This window comes from Phascolarctos cinereus, unplaced genomic scaffold, assembly GCF_003287225.1.
Source record: "Phascolarctos cinereus isolate Bilbo 61053 unplaced genomic scaffold, phaCin_HiC Scaffold_4;HRSCAF=312, whole genome shotgun sequence".
In the NCBI taxonomy this organism is placed as follows: domain Eukaryota; kingdom Metazoa; phylum Chordata; class Mammalia; order Diprotodontia; family Phascolarctidae; genus Phascolarctos; species Phascolarctos cinereus.
Window position 1 is genome coordinate 498,897,374 of NW_027555847.1, and position 23,656 is coordinate 498,921,029.

The 23,656-nt window shown below is 37.6% G+C and overlaps 1 protein-coding gene across 1 annotated transcript in view; it reads right to left on the reverse strand.

The window, feature by feature from the left end:
• Positions 1-23,656, reverse strand: part of TAF4B (TATA-box binding protein associated factor 4b) — a 182,353-nt gene that overhangs the window by 122,926 nt on the left and 35,771 nt on the right. Inside the window, 4 exon segments of the mRNA XM_020968729.2 lie at positions 960-1,082; positions 1,201-1,362; positions 8,882-9,082; positions 12,709-12,851. Coding sequence (XP_020824388.1) covers positions 960-1,082; positions 1,201-1,362; positions 8,882-9,082; positions 12,709-12,851 — 629 coding nt within the window.

Sequence of the window (23,656 nt, forward strand, 5' to 3'; positions counted from 1 at the left end):
CAGCTCTCATCTCTTACATTATTTGAGTGACCATGGGCAAATTACTTAATCCCTCAACGCTCCCAAATCAATTCTATTAAGACTGTTATGTTACAGATACCTGCTTCAGGGAAAGGACCTTGCATGCAGGTCTGGACCCCACACCCAAACAATATTGATTCACTTCTAAATACCTAATATTTGCCAAGAAGTATGCTAGGTACTAAATTAGAATAAAAATTTACATAACTAAAATGAAAAGTTTCGAAAGCAAAACACATAGATCTATACTGAAAATAAATACTGTTTGTAAACCAGAGGTGTCAAACTTGCAGAGAGGCTAGCAAAACTCCTGTGGGACCCAAACTAGATTAAAATGTAATTAGGGAATGTGTAACAAAATGAACAAAAATACAATACAACATAGATAACATCAATTTGCATTTCTGAAGTTGACGTGCAGGCCCCCACAGGGATCCTGCTTCTATTTGAGTTTGACACTGTAGTTGTGAGCTATAGGCCTAATGGGGGGGGGGGGGCGCGTGCGCGCCCCACGCCCCATGCCTGTAAGGCCTGTATTTAGACCAATAGAGAAATATTTTCCTCTAGAGTTAAATGACATACAAACTCGTTGTACCTTGAGATTTCTTTTTAAAAGAAGATTATAATACTTTAAAGATCCAAACTATAATTAAAGTTCAGCTTATCAAGACCGTTTAACAAACAGAAGGCTTTAAATAATGATTATACCATTTGTCTTTTTCTGATTGGTAGTTGACATCACTTCTGTCATGCTAAATTAAACTGGCACTACCTGTTTTAGAGTTTGCAGGGTATTTTAGAAATAACTTACCACACAGTGGATTGAGCATCAGCTCTGGAGTTAGTTTGCTCAAATCAGGCCTCAGACACTTGCTGTGTGACCCTTGGCAAATCACTTAACCCTGACTGTCTTCCCCCCAAAAAAAGAAATAACTTACCAACAGATTTTCCACAAGCTTCTTCACATTCTGCCCCATTTCTGGGGACTGAGCACCACTACATGCTAGTTTTATCAACATTGCAAGAAAGTTTTTGCATTTTGTTACATTCTCCAGCATTTCCTGTTTATGGGGGTTGAAAAGGAAAAAACATCGTAAAGAGTATCAGGCATTCATCTTTAGATAACAGATGATAGAATTCAAGGAAAGGCATTTCAAGAATCACAAAGTAAAGTATTACCACAGAGATGCCAGCCTGTGCAGCTGCTGGGATCTCAACTTTCTGGGTGCTGTCTTGCAAGGGGGCTGCTGGTGTTCCAATGACCGAAGTCTTCAGAGAAGTTACAGTATTCAATGGTTTTACTGGAGTAACCGTGACAACACTGGCGGGTGCAGCCACAGACTGAAAAGAGAAAAAACTATTACATTTTAGCACTATTGTAATACTCTCCTATAATGATGGGGAGTTGTATCTCACTCTACCCTTAACTATCACTAGAATGCTACCACCATTACCAAAAGCTACAAGTCATTCTTGACATTGTGTGTACACACACACACACACACACACATATAGATAGATAGCTTGATATGAAAAAAAATACTTCTTTTTTTCCTTAAGTATAAAAGCACATTGAATGTGCATTAATTTATTAGCAATTTCTTATACAATTTCAATAAGTAACACAAGAATCATTTCAACCATGTCATTCATTTGATTTCATTCTGAAGTGTTTTTCCCCCCTTCAGCTGAAATGAGACATGATTCTAGCACCATCTGCAGGACAAAGCAAATATATAAAAACACTGACGTTACATAGCATGTTTCTTTTTTAAAAGCATATCAGAAGGGAAACATAATCGTTATATTTATAAGAACAAAAATACCAGATATAAAGGCTTACTACATGCAGAAATGTCCAAGTTGTAGCATATGGAGAAAAAAGAAGGCATGCAATTCTAATGTGATCATTGAAACTACGTTTGTAAAGATGCACCAAGATTTAAAATTTCTTACAATATGCTCCTCATGGAGATTTCATTCCAACACAATCAACAATTAAAGAAACCTCAATGTATACATGGAAAATAAATGTATTCAAGTTCCTTGTTATTCATAGCTATCTAAGAAAACTACAGCATAAACTATATATGAACTAATAAATGTTTGTGAGAAAGGAACCTATTTTTTGAAAGACTATTACATATACAAGTCCCCTAAAATAAGCCCTTGTCTTAATGTGCACTCTTTCTCTTTATATGTCAGGGGTTCTTAACACAGGGCCTGTTAACTTGTTTTATTTTTAAATATTTTGATTAACTGTATTTCAATACAATTGGTTTACTTTTTAATCCTGTGTATTTTGTTCCATGAATTTAATTTTTTTTTTCCTGAGGCGGGGTCCATAGGCTTCACAAAACTGCCAAAGGAGTCTATGACACAATAAAAGGTTAAGAACCCTAAGACAGGAAGATTTGTAATTATCTGGACATCAATTTGAGCTCTCTCACTAATGAAAGAGTAGCTAACAAATGATTTGCTGGACTGTCCCAATATTGTCATACTTCTAGGGGTTTAAAAAAATAAAAAGATAAGGGGAACCACTATTCTAGACCTTAATCTCACCAATAAGGAGAAACTAGTTGCTTGGGAAGAAATGACTGGAATGTTTTAATAGATGTGACTAAACACTATGTCTTAGCATTACTCATGATTTTCCTTTTTGGTCTAGACCCGTAATTTCAATACTTTGGGATACCACCTCTACCAGTGCCTATCTGCAACCTATGTGACTTACTAGAGTCTTTTTATACACACACACACACACACACACACACACACACACACACACACACACACACACACACATATATATTCTGTCTCTTACATTAACTAACTAACTAACTAACTATATATATATATAGTTAGTTAGTTAGTTAGTTAGTTAGTTAATGTAAGAGACAGAACTTGAATCCAAGCTAAGCCAGGCTGCTGTTCGTAACAGAAGAAAGCAAACCTGGGCATAGCTGGATAACTAGCTGGATTTGGAAACAGCATAAGCAAAATGCTACAGTGGGAAAGAACACTGGCTTTGTAATCAGAAAACAAGGATTCAAAACCCAAAATTGATGCCTACTACCTGCACCATCTTGGGTAAGTTATTTAAACCTCTCTCTCCTACTCTCTACCTTAGTCACCTCATCTATAAAATGAAACGCTGGACTAGGTGGCTTTCTATGATCAATGAGTACAAGGTTTAAAATTCGAAAAGGAAAGGGAAGATGGAAAACTCAATAATGAAATTCAAAAGATACAATAGGAAAAAATTCCAACGAGAAATAAAGTAAAGGAGTGGGCTCTAAGAAGATTTATGGAAGCATGGAGAACTTATCAACTAATTTGGAAAGGTAGGCGGAGACTAAATTGTTGTACACTTCAAATGCCACCAACTCTGACTTCCTTTCTATACTCCTCCTTCTTAAGGAAAACCCTCAGCAGGTCCCAACTTAAAAGAAAATCCCACAAACCAGTTAGCACCTATATATATTTCAGCAACTCAAAATATCTGAATATTTGCCTCCAAAAAAGCAAAATCAGCCTTCATTTTAAATATATTGTGTTAATAACACCCTCAAGCTAGTTAAAACAGTAACAGTAAAGGGAAGGAGTGGTATTCTATATCTCAAATGCCCTACTCTTCTACTCCAATGCCTTATTATGACATAGGATCCTGTGTTCTTAAAGGCGGAGCACAAGTTTCTAAGAATTTCAAGAACTGGAGGTGGAACTAAGATGGCAGAGAAAAGGCAGGAACTCGCCTAAGCTCCCTAAGACAGGGAGATTTTTAAGTATAAAAGCACACTGAATGTGCATTAATTTATTAGCAATTTCTTATACAGATTTCTAAATTAAGTACACAAAGGAATCATTTCAACCATGTCATTCATTTGATTTCATTCTGAAGTGTTTTTCCCCCCTTCAGCTGAAATGAGACATGATTCTAGCACCATCCCCCTTGAGGATGCCTTTAAAGGCAAGTACAGGAGATGGAAAGATGGATAGGAAAGTGGGAATCAATGTGAGAAGAAGGCACAACACTATAAGAACGTTAAGGCACAACAATATAAACAGAAAAAAAAGAAACTGAATATTGCAGAATTAATTATCATGACTAAGCTTGGATAAGGAAAAGAGAGGGAAAAAATCTACCTCCTCTTCTCTGCAGAGGTAAAAGATTATAGGTATGAAATATTTTCAGACATCCTTGATGTACTGGACTGTTCTGTTTACTAAAATTTCTCTGTTTCCTTTTTTTAATCCTATTACAAAGGACAGGAAGATGACCTTATTTATTCAAAAAATGAAGGTAAACTACAAAAGTTATCAATAAAAATAACTTTTAAAATGTCAGTAATGAATAAGAATTTATTAAGTACTTAATTATGTGCCATGCAATGTGCTAAGTTCTGAGGATACAAATACAAAAGCAAAGATAGTGTCTACCTTCAAGAAATTTATATTCCAATGACAGACAGCACACACAGAAGAGACAGTTGGTAGCCAGAGAGAGACACTTCAGTCAGGACAGTTACAGGGATGGTGAATGAGGTAATTAAGGAGCAGAGTGACATATTTTATCCAGGAAGAAAGTAGGATGAGCACTCATCAATGCAGGGGGAGAAAGAAAAGGAGATTGGGCATCTTGGGGAAGAAGATCAGAGAATAGGGAATGCTGAAGCTCAAAATAAGATCAGGCTGGCAAGGAATATTAAGGAGAATAAAAAAAACACCATTGTGAGCTATACTGGAAAAAGAAAATGATCAAAAAAGGAATAAAAATGCTATGTGGAGAAGGTGATAGTGCATGAAAGGAAGAAGGCATCACTATTCAGTCTTTTTTTGCTTCTGAGTTTTGTTTCTTTCTGCCAAGAAGAACAATGTTTGGACTAGAAAGTACAAATCAATAGCTAATAGGAAGCTGAAATTCAAGGTGGATAGGGAAATAATAAGATAGCACCTAAGCTACCCTTGAGAAATTCAAGTCTCTTCTCAAACCATGGAGAATAAGAGATACAGCAGAACTGTTTAATGTCTTGGATCAGTGGTTCTCTAAGTGTGGTTCAGTGACCCTTGAGGATCCTTGAAACCTTTTCAGGGAGTAATGAGGTCAAAACTCTTATCTAATATGGTAACTATCAATCGATATAACCCACATAAACAAAAACTTTTTGGGGGAAAAGGAGAGTAGGGGGAAGTGTCCTCCTGAGACCAAAAATTTTGAGAACAGCTGCCCTAGATAAAGGCAGAGAGAGCACACTTATCAATCCTACAGATAACACAATATAGGAAGAGAGTTCTACTACCCTAAAAGAGTAAGAATCAAAAGGGATCTACACAGATGAGAGCACTAGGCTAGATCTCATAAGACAAAATAAGTCTAAAAAATATAGTCCTGAACCCAGGTTCCAAAAAATAAACCAACTACACAAATACAACAGGAAAGCCACAGCTAGAGAGTCTGAAAAAAAAATGTGGAGCCTACAGTGTACTATGTCCTGAATAGAACAATATTTACACACACACACACACACACACACACACACACACACCCCCTTGAGGATGCCTTAAGAGAAACAAGCACACAGCACCCAGAATGAGGGAAATGACAGACTCTGCATCTGGAGATGTTCAATTCTAGGCAATACATTTCAGCAAGGGTATTTATTGGCTGGAAAGCATCAGGAAGAAGGGAATCAGAACAGCAATGGGTGGGCCTTGAGGTAATGCTATATGTACATCTATTAGAAAAAATTAAAAATAGTTAGTCTCGTGACAGTATCTGGAAGTAAATGAAATGTCACTAGGAAAGGGATTAGACTTCTAGCTGGCCAGTTCATTTTTGCCTTTGAATCCCTAATAACTAACTCAGGGCCTTGAACATAACAGGCATTTAAAAAATATTTCTCAATATGAACCCAGAAGGTACAAAGAGCAGCAACAGGTAACACACACATGGAGAGGGAGCTTTCAGCTTGGTGTAAGAAAAAACTTTTGAACAAACATCTCTACTGAAGTGGAAGGAACCACTTTCTGGAGGTAACGAATTCTTCAAATAAAGGGTGGATGACCAGGGATTCTTTTTCAGATATTTATTAGACAAGACGGCCTCTAAGATCCCTCCCAACTCCAGACTGTGAATCTGTGACTGAAATTCACTAAGTCCACTTCACTGTCTAAAAAATCCTTCTTTCTATGTAGCAACTATATGTTAAGTCAAAATAACAGAAATCACCTATGACTTTAGCTGATGACCATTTTATGAAAACACTCCCTTTATGTCAGGGTTCTTCCTTTTTCTCATTGCCCAGGACAACCCAATGAAACTTCGACCTAGTAGAGAAGAAACCAGAAGATGAACCTTATGAAACTTGTGGCTCTGTAGAACCTATAACCGAGAGAGGGGGTGAGCCTTAATGGCACTTCTTGTTTCTCTATTAAGGCAACTAGGTGGTACAGTGGAGTGTTAAGCCTGAAGTGAAGACTGCCTGAATTCAAATCCAACCTCACATTTAACTAGCTGTGTGACCCTGGGAAAGTCACTTAACCTGTGTGCCTCAATTTCCTCAACAGTAAAATGGGGACAAATAATAGCACCTTCCCAAGGTTGTTATGAGGAATCAATGACATAATGTGTAAAGCATTCAGCACAGTGGCTGACACATATTAAACATTTAATAAAAAATTTTTGTTTCCTCCTTTTCTTCCTCTATTAGCCACTGACTGCAAGGAAATACAATCTTCATACCACTTTCTAACTTGACTACACCATTAATTGTGAGTCCCTCAACTCCATCTCCTTCCAGCTAAACTAAATACTTCCCCACAACTTTATGAGACTTCTAACTGGCCCACAGAAGATCTATCATATCAGCCTTCTCTAGGAAATCTCCCTATAGTCCTCCAAGTCTATATAACTTCTCACCTCAAATGCATTCTGCCCAAGCTTCCATCCAGTTACCTATGGAAATTGTGAAAAAAGAAAAGGATGTACACATCTCGTATATGTGGATGATGAAGGGGCTAGAATTTGAGGTCTGAAGACAGTAATGTGAACTGAATGCGTACAAATTTAGCAGGTAAAACCAAATTTGAATACGAGGTTATTTTCTGCATCTGAAAAACACATGTAGACCCAAAAGTGACCATCCTATAATTAGAAGTGTTTATTTTTCTTCTTTTTTCCCCCTCAACATATTAACTACTGATTGAACCAGTGGGCTAAGGTACGCCATCAGAATATACCCATCACCAAGCAGTCCATCACTAAAGAAGAACTAGACATACAACAAATTATTTGGGTATTATCCAACACTGTTTTATTATCCAAGGTATTTTTCCTCCCAGTTCATATGTCATCAACTACTATAGTAGTACAAGAAAACACTCCTTGAGTTACTTTAGGGATAGGGAAACAACATTTTAAACTTCATTATAAAATGGGTTTTGCCTTTAAATTTACATACAAATCCTTAATGGTTTCCATAACCACTTCTAATTTCCATCAAGAAATTTTTAAAAACCTAAAGTAGTGCTGGTTTTCTCCACAAGATGGACATGGGTACTTTTTCTTAATTTCATTTTCTGAACATGATGTATTGTCTTATTTGGTCTCTGAAGTAGTTCATGTTAAAAAGAGGTATAAATTGCACTCTGAAGGGTCATATCCTATCACCAGCCATAGCCCTAACTCTATTTCACTTGTTTTAGTAAACAGAGACCTAGACATAACATTTAGTTTTCTTCTGTCTCTCCTATACAAAGCACTGATAGTTATTAAAATAAGCACAGATTCATCTCAGTTTCCAAGGTCTGACACTACTCCTCTTGTTGTATCACTACTGTCAATTATACCATGCTAATCCCTAGACACCAAGTGATATATTCCTAAATTAACCATCGGACAAACGGCTATGCTTCAAATCAACTAGTACAAAAGTTTCCAAATTTAGGCCAGCTAATTCTGCTAAAGTACTTCTATTCCTTTTCAGACATTTACAAAGTTATCCTGCAAACTCTATCCTTGGTCTTTACCAACTTACTCCTCAAGTTCAGGTGCTTGGTTCTGAATGATTCACGCACTCAAGTTCTAATCTACCACTCTTTACAATTTTACTAAAATTTTCAGTTTGGTACTTGTGAGAAGGAAGTTGAAGTTTACAACCATTTGTGCTAAGAGTTTTCCCCACATATTTCACACTAACAGTAGTATCTGTGGCAATCATTTTCCCCAAAAACCAGTTAGCCCTTTGAAATCAACGTAAAAATCTGCCACCAAACTATCATGAAATGAATTGGTTTCCAAATAAAAGAATCACAAAAAGCAGTTAACTCTTAGGGACCTATTTTCACATAATGAACCTTTCCTAAATAGTTAAGCATTTATTTTGCTTTAACAAGTGCCAGATTCTACACCAGACTAACTTCTGCCAGGCCCCAAAGTTATTTCAATTCTATTAAACAGAGCACTACAGAAAGAATAGTGGATTCAGAAGTCTTGGGTTCATGTCCTGTCCTTTATACTTATTTTAGCTGAGTGACTTTGGGCAAATCACAACATTTCATATCCTCATTTTCCTCATCTTTAAAATGAGACCCATACTCCTTATACAACCTACTTCACATGATTGTCATTAAAAAAGCATTTTGTAAATCTTAATCTTATGTGTGTGTTATTACTATTTTAGGTATTCTAGGAAGTCCTTCATATATAATAATTAAGTGATTTACTTGGCTAAAATTAAAGAACTGCCCCAAACAACTAGTTTATATAGAATAAGAGCAGTCACTTACCTATTGTATCCTTGCCAAATAGGTGAAGAATACAAAATGGACAGAGAGTCAAGAGACAGTCAGAACCTACCTGTACTATGGAAGGTTTCTGGAAGGAAGTTACCACAGTACTTCCCAACTGTGCCACAGTTTTCACAGGGGCAGCAACTGCTTTGATGGGTGCCACTGCCTTTACTGGAGTCACTGCCCTGACCGGAGCAGCTGCCCTGACTGGAGCTACTGTCTTCACTGGAGCCACTGCCACTTTCTTAATTAACTGTGTACTAGAGTTCTGAAAATAAAACACAAAGAGATATAGGATTATTAGGCTTTGGAAGAGTTCAGTAAGAGAACAAGCATTTAAGGATTTGTAAAGATCTGTGATCTTTAAAACCCATGGATTTCTCCCCACCCAATCTCCTCCCTCTTCCCTCCCCCCCAATTCCCTCCCCACTAAGCAGCTAGTCCTGCACCAGGCCATCTCTGCTGTAGCCAGATTCCTTCCTCCCTTTTAGAGCACATTTGTCCTGCCTCTCCTCCTCTGGAAACTTTCATTTATTTGAACTTTTCCTTGCTAAAAGTTTGTCTTTCTAGCAAATTGATACCTATCTGTCTGTAACATTAAAAAATGTTTGAATGAGACCCTTCCCTTCCTGATAAGACAACTGGCCCTCTTACTTACTAAGGGGGAATCCTGCTATGTGCAACCAATCTAGTCATGCTCACACCAAACTGGGGACGAGTGATGAAAGCCTGGCATAACCAGAGTATCAGGTCTAGACAAATGTTCTTCTGTGATCATTAGTTTCCTTCTTCCTGACGTGACATCAAGATCATCTCACCAAAGCCTGGGCTTCATCAGGGACAAGTTTCAGACGCATTCTTGACTCTCCAGTAATTGTGACCCTTTGACTTCTTGATGTTTTTTCTATTCCCCCTCCTCCCCCCATTTTTAATGTCTGCCCCTCTAAATATGCCAGCTTAAGCACTTGCTCTTCGCTGAGGCCAAGAGCACCTGTAATATGACAACATACATTTTTAGCATTATTGACTGGTTTGAACCTTCCAATGAAATTTCTAAGGCCTAAAAAAAACCAGGGCAAGAGAACAGAACAGGACCTAAGTCCACCAGCAGAAACTGTTTCACGTATGGTTTTAAAATTACATTCAAAGAACATAAGCCGAGTGCTCTAATTCAATGCAATCTTAAATTGTGGAAGTCATCAAAAAAAAGACGAACACAAAAGCCTTCTCTATTTGGGCCAATGTAAAATTTTTAATAAAAATATTAACAAGCTAAGGTGGAGATTATAGGAGTATAGATTTTTTGAGCTGGAAGGGACCTTAGAAGCCATCTAATCCAACCTCCTCATTTACAGATGAAGAAATTAGGGCCTAGAGGTAAAGTGACTTATCCAAGGCCACATAGTTACTAAGTAACCAAGGCTGAATTAGAACCCAGGTCCTCTGACTCCAAAGCCAGTGCTCTTCCTACAATACCACATAGTGGGTTTCTCTTCCCTTCACACTGTACAACTTGCACAAGCTCAATTTGAGTCAGTATTTATTAAGTACTTACTACATACCAAGCACTGTGCTGAGCACTAGGAACATAAAAGCAAAAATGAAACACTTCCTGCCTTCAAGAAGCTTACCTTCTACTGGGGGAAACAACATTTACATTTTGCAGAGGAGGTTCTCCTTCAGGTATGGGATGGGTGAGATGGCCTCGGAGGTTCCCTTCCAACTCTGAGAGTCTGTGATTCAAATTATATGTGATAACACTCAGCTACTCTTATCTTTGTCTCTCAGGCATGTATGTATTATTTAGTTTTTGGTGTCACCTACTTATATGTGAGCTCCCCTATTTTACACTACCCTCCACAGGTTTTGTGAATTGAATCTCTACTTAGATTGAACTGAATTCAATCTCTACAAACACTTCAAACTCAATATGCTCATAAGTGCCCATCACTACCACCATCACAAAAAAAAAAACTGCCCTTCTTCCTAATTTCTCTATTGATGGAGGTGGTACAACCATTCAATCTCATGTCAAGCCCTGTTTTTCAAAAGGGCTATCTGAAGGGCTCTAGGGCTAAAAATTATCTTCTTTTTTTTTTTCTTTTTTTTTGGTGAGGCAATTGGGGTTAACTGACTTGCCCAGAGTCACAAAGCTAGTACGTGTTGTGTGTCAGAGGCCAGATTTGAACTCAGGTCCTCCTGTCTCTTGGGCCGATGCTCTATCTCCTGCACCACCTAACTGCCTCTGAAAATAATCTTAAAGATCATCTAGATCAGTAATTCCCAAACTTTTTCCATTCCACTCCCCCTACCCTTGGCTTTCAGTAAACTTTTCTGTACCCCCAATTCAATATGAAAGGAAAAATTCAGTTTACCATGCATATGCACATGGGAAATGAGATTAATTTCAAGAGGATAATACTGTTATATATCAAATATTCCCATAATTCCTTGACAAGCTTCCCATATCTCTTGAGTATATGTGTACCCCAGTGTAGAACCCTTGATCTATAACAGGTCCTTCATTTTCAAAAAGAAAAAACTTAGTCCTAGAATGGGGCTGTAGTCACAATAGTATAAAGAGCAGAGCCAGGCAGGAATCAAAGCTTTGCAATCTTGCCAGTCTTACCATTGTTATCCTGGTTCATATCCTCATTAGTGCTCAGCTTAATTATAAGAGTGGCCTCCTAGCTGGATTCCCTTCCTCCCATCTCTCCCTTTCCCCCTTCACACAGTTCCCAAAGTGATCTTCCTAATACACAGAAGATCATTCTCCTATTCAAAAGCCATAAGTGGCCTTCACTTTTGTCTTCAAAATAAAGTGTAACTCTTTAGACTAGCAATGAGGATCCTTCACAAGTTTTGTGCAATCCATCTATTCATCTCTATTTCATACTACTCTTAGTCCTATACTGTACTGCTGCATACAAACTCACGTTCTAGCAAATCCTTCACCTTAGTCTGTTTCTTCGCACTTTTCCCCATTCCCATTTCGACCTTTCACATCTCAGCCTGTTGGAACCATTCTTTTCCTTCAAAGTTCTGGTCAGGTATCACCTCCTCCAACTCTAATAGCTACCCCATTTGTACCATCTTCCCCCAAAAGGGTTAAGTGATATTTAAGATTCTCAGAAGACATAAGCAAATAGAATGGTTCTTAAAAGATTTCTATCAAAAATATTTTACATGCTTTTGCATTTGAATTGTGTCTAAATATGTCTAAAAAATTCACTGTTTATGTGAATATTCTCTCTCTCTTATACACACACACACACACACACAGAAAAAACATTCATCTGGCACTAACTACACTAAAAAAAAATCAACATTTCTTTTTTTATTTTTTAAAATCTGTATTTTTTAATAAAACAGATTTATAAATATAGAATGTATATATATGCATTAATGCAATATATGTATAACATGTTATATATCCATACATACCATATGAACATGATAACATGAACTTCTTCCATGACCAAAAATCAAAGTAGAATTAAAGTGTTTTTTTTAATTAGAACTATAACTTGCCATAAAGAATTACTTTAAAATCCTTAAATTTAAAATTTTTTAATTTTTGGTTATTTAAGCAATTACTAACCTACAAATAAAACAAAGTGGGCATCTCCAAGGTTATACATGGCTCATTATACAGTGACTTCAGAAAAGCTCATTCAAATCAAGTACCTACAAAAGGCAGTTTAGTCTCACTGTAATGAACTATTAAGTATAATCTCACTTCTCAGAGAATTGATAATAAAGCATATCCCTTTGCTTCCTCTCTCAATGGTAAGGAGAGACAAAAGGAATACAGGGTGGGACCCTATGGAGGTAGGATGTACACGTGTATGTATGTTGTCAGACAAGGTCATAGTATTGATCAATTTTGCTTACCGCCACGGTACAGATTTTGACTGCATGAGTATTTGATGGTACTGTTGCTCTTACATTCACAGGACTTCGAGTTTCAGCTTGAGCTAACGCTTGTTGGGACACCAACATCAGTTGACCACTGTTACTTCTTATTAGAACAGTTCCTGTAGATGAGAGGTTGCAAGTTCTGACATCAATACATCTCCAAAGCAGTACTTTCTATCACATCCTTTTCCCCTACTTTACTCATCACAAAATGCTCTATGTGGGTTTACCTACTCATAACTCCAGTATGCTTTCTCCTTTAAAATTAGGTAACATGTTAAGTTTTTTTAAACCACAAATATTAACATATTAGTCACTCAAAGAATGATTATATAATACTAAAACTATTTTTTTTTTTGGTTACAGAGAAAGGTACAAGGGGGAGGAAAGGAATAATAAAGTAGTTACTGTAATATATAGCATAAATAAAATTAAATGACCTGAAAAAAATCTAGGCATCTCCATTCTACTCTCCCAAGTTTTTCTGCATAAGCTAATTTTCTTTTCTATAACATTAAAAACAAAGATTTATTAAATGGCTACTCTGTACATAGCACTGTGTTTAAGAGCTAAGCTTTCACTGTAATTTCAATGTTCCCATATGTTAGTTACCCAAGATTCAAGAGGATGATCTATTTAAGCAAAAAATCTTTAGACAGTGCTCCTGCAGCTTCTTCACTTCTCAGATATTTCAATGCTTTTTAAAAAGAGTCTCCACCAAAAGAAAATATATTAATAAAGTACACATTTTGTTGGCCCTTGAGAGATTTGATCTCTCTGCTAGGGATTTCCCGAAGCAATAAAACAGGTTTTAAATAAGACCATTAGAAAAATGCAAGACCTTGGAGCATAAATATCTTCAGTAAATTACTTGGTTAGAAGAATACCAACAATAATTGCTCACTGTGACTATTATGTCCAATTCTACAATCAGAGTAAAGCCAACAGCACCTTAAATTTGTTCAAAAGGGTCGTTACCACAATTTAAGACTTGAATGTTATCAAGGCGAATGAAGGGAAAATCTTTTCTGAAGTTCAAAGTTTATTCAGGGTACAGCAAAAAGTGAGCTGAATTTGAAGCCAGAGAACCTATATTCAATTGTCACCTCTGACACTTATCAACTACGTGACCTTAGGTGAGTCATTTATTTTCTGGGCCTCAATTTCCTCTTTGTAGAACGAGGAGGTTTGGACTAGACAGCCCTCAAAGTTTCCTTCCAGCTCCAAGTCTATAATCTATGAAATAAAAGGTTCTAAAGGAGCAAGCTCTCCCATAAACCTAACTCTAGCAAAGCACCAAAAGTGCACCAGAAAGAATAATAAAGAAAATCAAGGAGAAATAACCATAAACTCCTCTATCCAGTCCAGGAACGCACAGGACTGAAAAAATCCTGCCAATATTTCTTCTGAGCAAAGACAAAGTAGAGAAGGAGAAAGCCAGTTCAGGAAGCCAGGTCCTGAAGCCAGCAGGATCTCAGTCCTGGCCTGCTGAAGCAATAGGAGATAAGAGGCAGCTCCCACAGTTCACTACCATACAGAGGGCAAGACAATATGAGCTGTCCCGGGGCCAGGAAATTAGAAGCCCACAGCAGCCTGTGAAGCGTTGCAGGACACGGGGCCACCATAGCATTCAGGTTCCCATAAACAGGCCTTGAGTCAATGTCCAGAGCCCTAGGGCCTAGGCAGTGGAGAGGACAAAGCCAATGCAACAAATGGGAGCAACAAAAACCCAGCACCAGCGGAAGAGGAGGCCTGAAACTAGCACTCTTATCGGACAGGATTCTACCACCCCCCCACCCCCTACCCCCACCCCCGGCCAAAGAAGGAAAACACCGCAACTCCAGCAGCAGGCCTGGCAGGAGTCCTGGACCAAAACAATTTGTAATCTGTCAGGGTCATATCAGGAGAAAGAACCAATTCTGTGTCTTGCAAGGAAGACACAGAGAAAGGCCAAAGCCAAACACATGTTGGGCCACCAGGAGACAGGCTAAGGAGCCAAGGATTCTGACAGAGGGCAGCTTCTAACTCCCCTTAGAAAACTAAAGCAGCACCATCCAGACTCCAGAATGAAGAGGATCAAAGCAGAGAGAGGGAGGAGACAGTGACTGAGAAAAGAGGAGAGAGAGGAAGGAGGGAGAAAGACAGAACAGACAGTTAATATCCAAACATGGAGGAGGCAGTGAGGGAAGAGGGCATCCAATATTCCTCAGTCTTATCTGAATCAGACAAAAGAGGCTTGAAGTTCCAAACACAAAGTATTTGATACAAAAATGTTAAATTTAAGAGGAAATAGGTCAGGCTAAGGAATGAGAAAAGGAGGGTTTAAAAAGGAGACTTCTCCAAGGCGGGTAGATTCACAAGCAAAATAAATTTCTACTTCAAAAAGCGGATCAAAGAGGATATTTAAAGGAGAGGAAAAGTGTACAAACCAGTGATCAGGTTCAATCAATAAACATTAAGTGCTTACTATGTGCCAGGCACTATGCTAAGCACTGGAGATACAAAAAGAGGTAAAAGACAGTCCCTGCCCTCAAGAAGCTTACAATCTAATGGAAGAAACAAGCAAATGTACAAACAAGCTATATGCAGGATAAATAGGAAATAATTAACAGAGGGAAGGCACTAGAATGAAAAAGGGTTAGAAAAGGCTTCCCTATAGAAGTTGGGATTTTAGTAGGAACTTAAAGAAAACCAGGGAAGCCAGCTGGCAGAGATGAGGAGGGAAAGCATTCCAAGCAATAGGGGAAAGGCATAGAAATGCCCAGAGCCAAGCAAGAGATAGTGTCCTGTGCACAGAACATGCAAGAGGCCAGTGTCACTGTATCAAGGAATACATGTTTGGGAGTACAGCGTAAGAAGACTGGAAAGGTAGGAAACAGAAGCTGTACTGCAGCATTAAATTAAAGGAACAGCAAAAGATAGCCCCTGCCCTCAAAGAGCTTACAATCTAATGGGACAACAAGCAAACAAATGTGTACAAACTATGCATAGGATAAACAGGAAATAATCAACACAGACTTTGTTACAGGCTTCCTGTAGAAGCCTTCCCAACTCAAATGGGGATCTGAAGACTTGAAGCCAGGAGACACAGATGATGAGCAAAAACATCCAAGGCATGGGGACAGTGGGGCTTGTTGAGTCTGGAGACTGGATTTGAATCTCAGCTCCTCCTCTTACCTGTTATGTGATCGTGGACAAATTGCCCAAATTGTCTAATCCTCAGCTTCTAATTAGAATAATGGAAGACTATAAGGAAGTTGTTGAGAATCTTTAAAGTTATCATACAAATATTAATTATTCTTCACTCACTATTGTTTTAATATTCCCTTTTAAAGAAGATACAATTCCCAAAGATCCTAAATAAACTACATGATGATGAGAACATCTTGCTTGTTGACACTGGGAAGCAACTGTATTAGTCAATACATTTTATTAGCTTTTTTTTTCTTCTGGTTAGGCAATGAAGTTAAGTGATTTGCCCAGGATCACACAGCTGGTAAGGGTTATGTGTCTGAGGCCACATTTGAATTCAGATCCTCCTGAATCCGGGGCTGGTGCTCTATTCACTGTGCCACCTAGCTGCCCCTTTTATTAGCTTTTTTAAGGGAAGGATGAAGAAAGAAAGAGGTTAAACTTAACGACAGAATGACTAAAGTTCAATTTCAGACTGAAAGAAGACCTAAGGGGATCTCTTATCATCAAGATGTACTTCACTTCAGCAGAATCAGGAACACAATTTAAGCAATATCTACACAATGTAAACAGAAATAATAATAATGGAGAGTGGACAATGTAAAATTATAATTTTATAAAGTTACATTTTGACTGGCCCCAAAGAAGTAGAGAAAAGTGTTTCTCCTTCTACAGCCTTGTCTATTCGATCAGACTCGGGTGTAACATGTAGATTAGTTTCGCTTAATTCCCATCCCCCCTTTTTATGTCATATGGGTTTTCTGAGAAGGGAAGGGATAAACTAGAAAATGTTAATGATGTAAAAGCACCATAAAGGAATTATTCACATGACATTTGATTAGAGCTATAGAATTTCAGACTTGTGATCTATTGCTATAAAAACAGAACATTTTCTGTCAAGCTCTCAACTTGGGCTGATTTTCATGCTGCCCCTCCAACAGGGAACTCTAGGTATTCAAAATACGATAAGCAGCCACAGGTATACTAAGCAGTGACATTCCCTCCTGGTCTCCTAGAGATATGTCTCTGAGAACTTATCAAATTGCCACTACAGTTAATTGCAAAGAAACAGCTTCATTAAGTCACTATTTTAGGATCTTTACATCCTGTTCAACTTAGTCTTTGGTTGATTAGGTAGAAAAATATGCTGGGTAAGATGATGGAAGAATCTTATTACTGTACTAGGCTTAGATGGGAGTTCCTCCAAATCACAAGTTTCTTACATTTTTTTTTTTACAGTGGCCAAACAAAGCCAACAATTTGGGCAAAAAATCTCAAAGGACACCTTGCAGTAAAATCTTCTAAAATGATCTCTTTTACTGCCTACTACTATTGGTACCAATAACATGATATATTTATTTTAATCTATTTTCAGAACAACTTTATTCTAAATCCAACAAGATTATAAACAACTCTCCTATTAAAAAGGATTATTGCTATTAATAAGTGCTAAGTACAAACTGCAGCTAAGTAGCACAGTGAATAGAGCACTGGGCTTGGAATCAGGAAGATTCATCTTCATGAGTTCAAATCCAGCCTCAGACACTTACTAGCTATGTGACCCTGGGCAAGTAACTTAACCTTGTTTTCCTCAGTTTCCTCATCTGTAAAATGAGCTTGAGAAGGAAGTGGCAAACCACTCTAGTATCTCTACCAAGAAAACCCCAAATAGGGTCACTGATAGCCAGACATGCATGAAAAAGACTTAAACCACCAAATTAGACTTTCATAGGAGAAACTTCAGATGGACACCAAAAATCTATGCAATTGGAAAGGAGGCAGACCAGTCATATAGTGACAAGGGAGAACTTTCATGTTACGCTGGTGTCCAGTGGAGGCAGGTAGGTGACTAAGCGTATTGAATGCTGGACCTCACGGAAGGAATATCTAAGTTCACATCCAAATTCAGTCACTCACTTATTGTGAAACCCTGGGCAAGTCACTTAACAGCTCTCTTTCTCAGGTTCTTTAACTATAAAATGAGGGTAATACTAGTATAGCTAGGTGGCATAGCATATAGAGCCCTAGCTCTAGAGTCAGGAAAATGCACGTTCCTAAGCTCAAATTAGTCCTCAGACACTAGCTGTATAACCTTGGGCAAGTCACTTCATCCTTTTTTGTCTGTTTCCTCATCTGTTGAATAAACTGGAGAAAAACGTGGCAAACCACTCCAATATCTTTGCCAAGAAAACCCCAAAGGGAGTCACAAAGAATCGAGCATGACTGAAAAACGACTAAATACCAACTCCCAAGTTGTTGTGAGTATAACAGTGTATTTACAAAACAATTTTCAAATCTTAAAAGTCCTATATAAATGCTATTATTATTATTATTATCATTATCCACAAGATGCAAGAGAAGGCTCTCAGAGAATTTACGGAAGGACAACAATTATACAAGGTGAAAGAAGGCACAAATGGAAGAAAGTATGCACATTGAAGAGACTCCAGCTTCTCAAAGAATGGACGGATACTTCCTCTAACCCCTCTCAAGTAGAGGCATCTTGCAGTGGACAGAGTACTGGGTTTGGAGTCAGGAAAGGAACACTGGGTTCAAATACTGCCTCTGATACTTGCTAGCTATATTTAAGCTCCCAAGTTTCAGTTTCTTCATGTATATAAAAGCACCAACCTCAAAGGGTAGCTGTGAGGATCAAATGAAGTAAATACACACAAAGCATTTTGCCAGCTTTAAAGCACTATGTAAAACACTTAGTGTTGTTATTATCCACTTCAGTAGATGATCTTTGTTAATTACTGTGACCAAAGAGACCACCAGAGGCTAAACTTCTTAGTATAAATGTTTTTAGCAACCAGATTCATACTCAAAGCCTTTGCAAGCTTTGTAGAATTTACATGGCCTTACATTCTTTTTCCTCTTGAGCATTTCCATATACATAGTAAAACATAATGGGGCTGTACATGAAACTGAATCTCTGCTACTACACAGTTTGCTCTTGTTTTTAAGTATACAATAAATTTTATATATAACTCCCAAAGATACTCTGTTTGTGATTCCTCCTGACTTTTCTTTTGTTTCTTTTCATTTTGGGGGGAACTCTATTCTCATTCCCTTTTTCTTTCCCCCCTCCTCCCCAACTAAAAAGAAAAGCAAAACCTTTTTAACAAATACGAATAATTAAGCAACAAATTCCCACATTTACCATGTACAAAAATGTATGACTCGCTCTGTATTCTGAGTCCATCACCAACATGATGTGAGGAACATGCTACGTCAACTATCCTCTGGAATCATAGGTAAGCGTTGCAATCAGAGTTCTTATGGCTCTCAAAGTTGATTTTCTTTACATAATTTTTAATTGCATAAACTGTTCTCCTGGCTCTGCTCACTTTACTCTGTATCAGTCTATACAAGTATTCCTAAGCTCCTCTGAAAACATCCCTTACATTAGAAGTATCAAACAGGTGGCAGTTAATACTCCCCAGTAGGGTCCAAAACAGATCAAAATATAATTGGAAAATATTTAACAAAATAAATGAAAATACAATAAAACATGGGTAATGTTAAGATGTGGTTTCTAAAGCAATGTGCAACCCACAGGGATCTTTATTATAGTTCCTATCTGAGTTTTACACAACTGCCATATGACATTTCTTTTTTTTTCAAATTAATTTATTTTGATTTATCAACAATCACTTCCACAAGCTTTTGAGTTTAAAATATTTCTCCCCCTTCCTCCCCACCTCCCTCTCCAAGATGGTACATAATCTGATATAGGCTACACATATACATTCCTAGTAAACATATTTTCACATTAGTGATGTTGTAAGGAAGAATTAGAACCAATAGGAGGAACCACCAGAAAGAGGAAACAAAACACAACAGAAGGAAAAAAACAGCAAATAGTATGCTTCGCTCTGCATTCAAACTCCATAATTCTTTCTTTGGATGTGGATAGCATTTTCTATACAACATTTCTTTTGGTACAATTCCATTGTATTCATATACCATTAATTTTGTTCCGCTATTCCCCAACTGATGGGCACTACCACCCATTTTCCAGCCTTGCTACTATAAAAAGAATTGCTATGGGATCTTTCTGATCTCTCTGGGGTATAGACCAAGACCTGGTATTACCAGGTCAAAATATGCAGAGTTTGGTGACTTTTTTTTTTAAGCATTTTTCAAAATGGTTGTACCGATCAATTCATAGCTCTAACAACAGTACAATGTTACCTGCTTTCCCAGAGCATCGTGTGTGTGTGTGTGTGTGTGTGTGTGTGTGTGTACGCACACACGCATATTTATACATACACACACACAAGATATGTACTATATATACAAATCAAATACTAGGTAACTGTAGAAAAAGTCACAATTGGGAAAACCAGAAAAGGGTTTTACATAGAAGCTGTACACAGAGATCAAGTGCTGTGTATAAAAGAACAATAGGCCAGGATGAACAGACACCTAGAAAGGGTAGGAGAGAATCAGGTCTAAGTAGACTGGAAAGGTACCAGGCACTTAATAACTATTTGTTGACTGACTGATGCTAAACAGGATTTCATATTTGATCTTAGAGGTAACTGAGAGTCATTGAAGATCACTGAAATGTGGGGATGAGGCAGAGTTAACATGGTCAGAGCTATAGTTTTTTTGGTTTGGTTTGGTTTTTGGGAGGGGGTGCAATTGGGGTTAAGTGACTTGCCCAGGGTCACACAGCTAGTAAGTGTCTGAGACCACATTTAAACTCAGGCCCTCCTGAGTTCTCTCCACTGCATCACCTAGCAGCCCTTAAAAAAAAAAAATTACTGTTCTAAGCAGTAATAGGGAATACACGTTACTACTACTACTACTACTACTACTACTACTACTACTGGAGGCAATTAGAGTTAAGTGACTTACCCAGGGTCACAGAACTAGCAAGTGTCAGAGGTGGGATTTGAATTCTAAGGTCCTTGTGACTTCTAGGGCCTGTTGCTCTACCTACTGTACCAGCCAGCTCTATCCAGTTTCCCTCCCCCCCCCTTTTTCTTAAGAAAATTGCTTTGGAAAAAAAAAGAAGAAAGAAAATTACTTTTGTGGCTATGTGAAAATGATGACTGGAGAAACATAAGACAGGGAGACCAATTAATTAGAATGCTATTTATTGCATTATTCTAGGTAAGAGCTGCTAAGATTTTAAGAAAACTGGAGACCACAGCACAAGAGTATTAACTAAACTTTAGCTACCATTAAAGGTTACTAATCTTTAGTCTTTGGATAGATTTCAAGGAGTCTGTGAAACCGGATGGGGAAAAAAATTACATCTTTACCAGACTCTAACTGAAATGTAGCATTTCCTGAAATCTCCTTCTATCAGGAAGGTAGGTTACAATTCACAGTAGAATCCGGCTTTGCCAAAAGGTCAAAAGGGTCCAGGACACAAAACAGGTGATTAAGAATCCCTGAGCTAATGCATCTTGGGATGTTTAGTCTGAGGAGGGAAAAAAAAAAAGACTTGAAGGACATGAAAGTTGTCTTTGACGGCTATCATGTGGAAGGGTTAGACTCATTTATGCTTGGCCTCAGAGGGCAGAGCTTGAAGCAAATGTTCACATAGACTATTTGTGTCTGACCCGTGGTAGAAGAGCTTTCCAAGGTCCTATTGGTCTGATCAGCCACAGTTGGACACACTGTACCTTGACCCCAACATAGTGATGCCATTTTCAACCTCTTAGAGAAGAAAGGACAAAACTATCTACATTCTTTCTCAGTGGCATCAGTTCACTGCTATTCTCTAATGCAGATGACTCTCAGATCCATATATACAGCCCTAGTCTCTTCCCAGAGCTCCAGGCTCATATCAACAAATGCCAATTAAATTAAGCATTTCCAAGGAGATGTGCCACAGTCATTTAAAACTCATCATGTCCAAAAGAGAACTTATTATCTTTCCCTACAAACCCTCCTCAAAGTTCCATATTTTTATCAACTGCATCACCATTCTTCCTGTGTCCCAAATTTGTAGATCATATTCCTTACTCTCCCCACACTAAACCTCAATTGCCAAATCTTACCATTTCTACTTCAACATCTCTCATATCTAACCCCTTTGACCAACTGGATTATTGCAATAGCTTTTAAATTATCTTCCTGCCACAACTCTCCCTACTCCAATGCTTACTCCAAAATGATGCCAAACGATATTCCTTAAGAACAGATATGGTCACATCACTCCCTAACTCAAGACTCCAGCAGCTCTCTATTGTCTCTAAACTAAAATTTAAACTTGTTTAGCTTTTAAAGTCCTTCACAACTTGGTCCAAGCCTATCTTTCCAATCATATTATTATTACTCCCCTTTCTCAAACTCTATAGTCTAGACAAAATTGACTTGTTTTTTACACACAATACTCTTATTTTATATCTTCATGCCCTTGTACTGGCTGTCCTCCATGCATAAAATGCCATCCCTCACCAGCTTCACTTCATCAAATCCCTAATTTCCTCCAAGCAACACGTTCTATATCACTCCTTTCTAACTCCTCCCAAACCCTTGCATTTATATATGTTTATGTGTGTGTAAACGTATATGTACACCTTATATTTATTCTGTATATACTTATGTATGCACATGCTGTCTCCCCCAAAAGAATATAAGCTCCCAGAAAAGAGGGATTGTTTCATTGTTTTGTATTTATATCTTCAGCTCCAAACACAGTGCTTAGAACAAGTGGGTGCTTGCTAAATGTCTTACAGTTAGTCAAGACTGCTTAGTTAAGAAGACAACACAAAATTGCTCCTGATTCAGCTAAAATCACTTTATTTTCTCTGGTCTTCAGTTCCCTTATTTGTAAAATGGGTGGAGGTTATCGCTAAGGTTCCTTCTTGCATAAATTTATGATCCTATGACTTACTAAGTAGTTTCAATGAGAGTAGGCATCTGTTCTCTTAATATCCCAGATGTTCACTAGTATCATTTAACCACATCCTATATGTTGGTAGTTCTCAAACTTTTTGTTCTCAGGAACCATTTGATATTTTAAAATGGAAGACTCCCAAAGAGCTTTTATTTCTGTGGGTTATAGCTAACAATATTTAATGTATCAAATATTAAAATGTACATATTTACAATTATAAAAACAAATGTGACTTCGCAGACTTTCTGAAAGGGTCTCAGGGATCCCCAAGATGCCTCAATCACACTTTAAAAACTGCTGCTTTATGTCAACCTTAATGCTAGTCAACTGGCCCACAGTCAATAAAGTTTATTTTAGAAAACCAAACCACCAAGATGCCTACCTATTCTCTGCTAGTAATACTACTACTCCCCTACCACCACCAACAGCAGACGTCTATCTGTATAGGTTTTATGGTTTACAAAAAGGATTTATATATTAGTATATATTATATAATATAGTGTATATATAGTATACAGTATATAGTACATAATTAGTATATATAATATACTATAATATATCATAATATATAATATATTGGCATATATTATATATTAGTTCCTATGACACTCATTAAAACCTTCTGAATTGGGTAATAAAGGTCTTTTTATTCTATTCCACAAGAAATTGGTATTTCAGAAATTCCAGGTCACATGTAGCTACAAATGCTGGAGAAGGGATTCTAACACACGTCTTTCCCAATTCTTCAGACTAAACTCCTACTTTCAAGTTCTGCCATCTCTAGCTTACAGGTAAGCATGTTCTTCCAGAAAGTTTCCAGAGATAATACCACAATACTTAGGGGGAAAAAAACCTTGTCAAAGTCTATAT